The sequence below is a fragment of the Nerophis lumbriciformis genome, linkage group LG06, assembly GCF_033978685.3.
Source record: "Nerophis lumbriciformis linkage group LG06, RoL_Nlum_v2.1, whole genome shotgun sequence".
NCBI lineage: Eukaryota > Metazoa > Chordata > Actinopteri > Syngnathiformes > Syngnathidae > Nerophis > Nerophis lumbriciformis.
The window spans coordinates 1,915,951-1,921,094 of NC_084553.2; the positions used below are offsets into that span (position 1 = coordinate 1,915,951).

General features: G+C 35.7%; 1 protein-coding gene across 1 annotated transcript in view; it reads right to left on the reverse strand.

Annotated features, from left to right (window-relative positions):
* Nucleotides 1–3,932, reverse strand: part of LOC133608944 (neural-cadherin-like) — a 143,970-nt gene extending 140,038 nt beyond the window's left edge. Inside the window, exons 1-2 of the mRNA XM_061964599.2 lie at nucleotides 3,694–3,932; nucleotides 922–1,126 (exon numbers count right to left, since the gene is read on the reverse strand). Coding sequence (XP_061820583.2) covers nucleotides 922–1,126; nucleotides 3,694–3,932 — 444 coding nt within the window. The remainder of the gene's footprint in view (nucleotides 1–921; nucleotides 1,127–3,693) is intronic.
* Nucleotides 3,933–5,144: the final 1,212 nt, after the last annotated feature.

Sequence of the window (5,144 nt, forward strand, 5' to 3'; positions counted from 1 at the left end):
CAGCACAGTTTGGAAAATCATCAAGATTATTTAACTTGACATCTGAACAAACTGTTCCAGCAAACACAATCACAACACTTTGAAGTTCACAGAGGTAGCATCATGTGGCTAATGTGTGCATGCTAACCAAATGTAAGGTCAATAAAATGTCAAATAGTGGATTCTAAATCCAGCAGAAAGAATCAAACACAACATTTCATGTAAACTAAGTAGAAATAAAGTCAATACTTTGTATAATTACTAACTCTTAAGTTGGAAACTGGTTCTCTCGGTTGTTCCATAAGAAAAGAACCAATTCCATGGACTCTAATCCCTTTTTGAGAACCGGTTCTTGTTATCGAGGCCACTATAGTAAAGAAAAAGAGTTGGTTCTTTATTTGAATCCCTGGGAACGAATCCCATCTCACAGGAAATGCCCTGTGGCACGTCCCAGGAAATGAAGTAGCTCAGTCATCAGGCGGCAGATACAGAAGCAGCAACAAGGTTTATTATTTATATACTTCTATTTGACTTACTTTGAATATACAACCCCCTGCCGCTGTTTTGTACTATTTTTGTTTCTCGTCTGTTTGTAATTGAATTTTATAAATAAAGGTTTAAAGGAAAAAAAGAAAAAAAAGAAGCAGCAACAACAATGGACCGGAAAAAACGCCTCAAGGCACGGCTTCATTTTGCTATGCTAATGCTAATGTTGCTAACCTAGCACGCTGGTCCAATGTAATGTTAGCATGTAGTTCACATCGCTATGTTCATGTCGCTAACCTGGCATGATGTTCAATGTTAGCATGCAACACTCATAGCTATGCTAATGTTGCTAACCTAGCATTGTGTTTTATGTTAGCATGTAGCTCACGCAGCTATGCTAATGTTGCTAACCTAGCAGGGTGTAAAAACATAAGAAGAAGGAGACTGGATGCTAACCTCAGCAGCGCTGCTCAGGCCGTCCTGGCCCTCGCCCGCTCGCACCAGCAGCAAGTAGCGGTGCTGGTCGCTCTCGTAGTCCAGAGTCCTGGTCAGGCTGATGTGGCCCTCCTGGGGGGAGATGGAGAAGAGGCTGCTGGGGTTGATGAGCAGACTGTAGCTGATGGACTTCTTCTGGAAGGACACGGCGGGCGTGACCAGGAAGCTGCACACACCATCAAGTCACGTCTTTAGCTTCATATCTTCTACTATACAACTTGCATTTTCTCTCATCGCTGACTCTTCATACTGTTTGTCCCGACAGCTGTCCTAAGTAGTCCTTCAACTTAAGAGATGGGAGCACAAACGTCTTCTAAGACCATCTGGAGCGTCCACTTCCCACCCGGTCACTGCCCGGGAAGTACTACAAAAGTACTACAAAAATACTAAATAAAAGTACTACAAAAATACAACAGAAGTACTACAAAAGTACTACAAAATACTAAATAAGTACTACAAAAGTACTACAAAAATACTACAAAAATACTACAAAAGCACTACAAACGTACTACAAAATTACTACAAAAGTACTACAAATATACTACAAATATACTACAAAAGTACTACAAAAATACAACAAAAATACAACAAAAGTACTACAAAAATACTACAAAAGTACTACAAAAACACTACAAAATACTACAAAAGCACTAAAAATACTACAAAAGTACTACAAAATACAACAAAAGTACTACAAAAATACTACAAAAAGTACTACAAAAATACTACAAAAGTACTACAAAAATACAACAAATATACTACAAAACCTCTTAAAAAGTACTACAAAAGTACTGCAAAAATACTACAAAAATACAACAGAAGTACTACAAAAGTACTACAAAATACTAAATAAGTACTAAAAAAGTACTACAAAAATACTACCAAAGCACTACAAACGTACTACAAAATTACTACAAAAGTACTACAAATATACTACAAAAGTACTACAAAAGTACTACAAAAATACAACAAAAGTACTACAAAAGCACAACAAAAATACTAAAAAAGTACTACAAAAGTACTACAAAAATATTACAAAAGCACTACAAAAATACTACAAAAATACAACAAAAGTACTACAAAAGTACTACAAAAATACTAAAAAAGTACTACAAAAATACTTTAAAAAGTACTACAAAAGTACTACAAAAATACAACAAATATACTACAAAAGTACTATAAAACCCCTTAAAAAAGTACTACAAAAGTACTGCAAAAATACTACAAAGTCACTACAAAAGTCCTACAAAGGTACTACAAAAATACTACAAAAGTACTACAAAAATACTACAAAAATACTACAAAAGTACTACAAATGTACTAAAAAAAATACAAAAAAGCACTACAAAAGTACTACAATAATACTACAAAAGTACTACAAAAGTACTACAAAAATACTACAAAAGTACTACAAAAACACTACAAAATACTACAAAAGCACTAAAAAATACTACAAAAGTACTACAAAATACAACAAAAGTACTACAAAAATACTACAAAAAGTACTACAAAAATACTACAAAAGTACTACAAAAATACAACAAATATACTACAAAACCTCTAAAAAAAGTACTACAAAAGTACTGCAAAAATACTACAAAGTCACTACAAAAATACTACAAAAATACAACAGAAGTACTACAAAAGTACTACAAAATACTAAATAAGTACTAAAAAAGTACTACAAAAATACTACCAAAGCACTACAAACGTACTACAAAATTACTACAAAAGTACTACAAATATACTACAAAAGTACTACAAAAGTACTACAAAAATACAACAAAAATACAATAAAAGTACTACAAAAGCACAACAAAAATACTAAAAAAGTACTACAAAAGTACTACAAAAATATTACAAAAGCACTACAAAAATACTACAAAAATACAACAAAAGTACTACAAAAGCACTACAAAAATACTAAAAAAGTACTACAAAAATACTTTAAAAAGTACTACAAAAGTACTACAAAAATACAACAAATATACTACGAAAGTACTATAAAACCTCTAAAAAAAGTACTACAAAAGTACTGCAAAAATACTACAAAGTCACTACAAAAGTCCTACAAAGGTACTACAAAAATACTACAAAAGTACTACAAAAATACTACAAAAATACTACAAAAGTACTACAAATGTACTAAAAAAATACAAAAAAGCACTACAAAAGTACTACAATAATACTACAAAAGTACTACAAAAGTACAACAAAAATACTACAAAAGTACTACAAAAGTACTCCAAAAGAGCAAGTGGAACTGAAAAGCTAACGTTAGCATGTGGACAGTTAATATGAGGTGAATGCATGCAAAATGAGTTAAATGAGCTAGCATACTAACACTAGCATGCTAACAATTAGCATGTGTTAGGTGCTAACTTGTGTAATTCCGAGGTGTGCGACAGCAAAATAGGCTAGACAACTTAGCGTGTGTTACGTAAAATATCAACACACCACAGCACATCGAACAACAACACCACACCACAAAACACCAACAACACCAAAAACACCACACTAAACAACACTACACCACAAAACACCAAACAACACCAAAAACACCACACCACACCATACCACATCAGACCATACCACACAACACCACACCACATCAGACCTTACCATACCACACCACAAAACACAACACCACAACAACACCACAACAACACAACACCACACCACACAACACAAGACAACAACACACAACAACACTCCAGCGAGTGGTGGACTTACGGCTGTCCTTCCGGCGTGTTCTCAGGTATGTCCACGCTGAAGGAGGCGTTGGCAAACTGCGGCGGGCGAGGCCCTGCGACCACGGAGAGCACGGCGGGAACGCTGCGACTCCCCAGGCGGTCTGAGGCCACCACGGTCAGAAGGTAGTCTCGGTCTGGCTGCAGGGGGAGACCGGTGGTCCGCACCTGACCCGTCTTCTTGTCCACCTCGAAGCGACCGTCCCCACCTGGACACAGCATTTAGACTATTTCACCACATGACCACCATTTAGACTATTTAGGTAAACATGGAGGTTCTAACGAGCAAGTCAATATTTAGGTAAACATGGAGGTTCTAACAAGCAAGTCAATATTTAGGTAAACATGGAGGTTCTAACAAACAAGTCAATATTTAGGTAAACATGGAGGTTCTAACAAGCAAGTCAATATTTAGGTAAACATGGAGGTTCTAACAAGCAAGTCAATATTTAGGTAAACATGGAGGTTCTAACAAGCAAGTCAATATTTAGGTAAACATGGAGGTTCTAACAAACAAGTCAATATTTAGGTAAACATGGAGGTTCTAACAAGCAAGTCAATATTTAGGTAAACATGGAGGTTCTAACAAGCAAGTCAATATTTAGGTAAACATGGAGGTTCTAACAAGCAAGTCAATATTTAGGTAAACATGGAGGTTCTAACAAGCAAGTCAATATTTAGGTAAACATGGAGGTTCTAACAAGCAAGTCAATATTTAGGTAAACATGGAGGTTCTAACAAGCAAGTCAATATTAAGGTAAACATGGAGGTCCTAAAAAACAAGTCAATATTTAGGTTTTTGTTTTCGCTTTCTAACATGTAAACATTCTTGATAGCTAGCAACGCAGCTAATGTTAGCAATCAATTCTACCTCTAAAAAGTGTCAACAATACTTCATTGACGTTATTTATCATAAACAAACTGGAGCAACATTGTTGTTGTAAGAGAGAACTTTGAGGAACTCTTTTTCTAGCGTATGCATGCTATGGTATTAGCAATAAAAGCTATATATTACAGTACCTGTAAAGTATTATTTCATGTTTTGTTTGTACACAGCTAGCCAGACAGTGTGTGTACTGTAGTTGTACTAATACACATGAAGTACTGTGTGTATCATGATCAATATAAAGTGACTCACTCAATTTTCTGTTTGGTTCAGCTGGCCGGGAACGATTTTACCGGTTTATTTGGGTAAGCACTCCATTTATGTCGAAATAACCTGCCTCCAAGCTCCACATATATAGCAACAAAATCGCTTTAATTCCCGTCTCCCGGCCTTTGTCTGCTCCAACGTCTCACCCTTCCTTTGTGCTCGCTTCTTGAAGCAGCAGTTCATCCTCAGTATATTCAGCTTCAAAAAGTCAAGGCTGTGAATCCTCATTTGTCCAAAAATAGTGGTCTTTGTTGTTTGTTAACCAAGTCTGCCGTGATTAG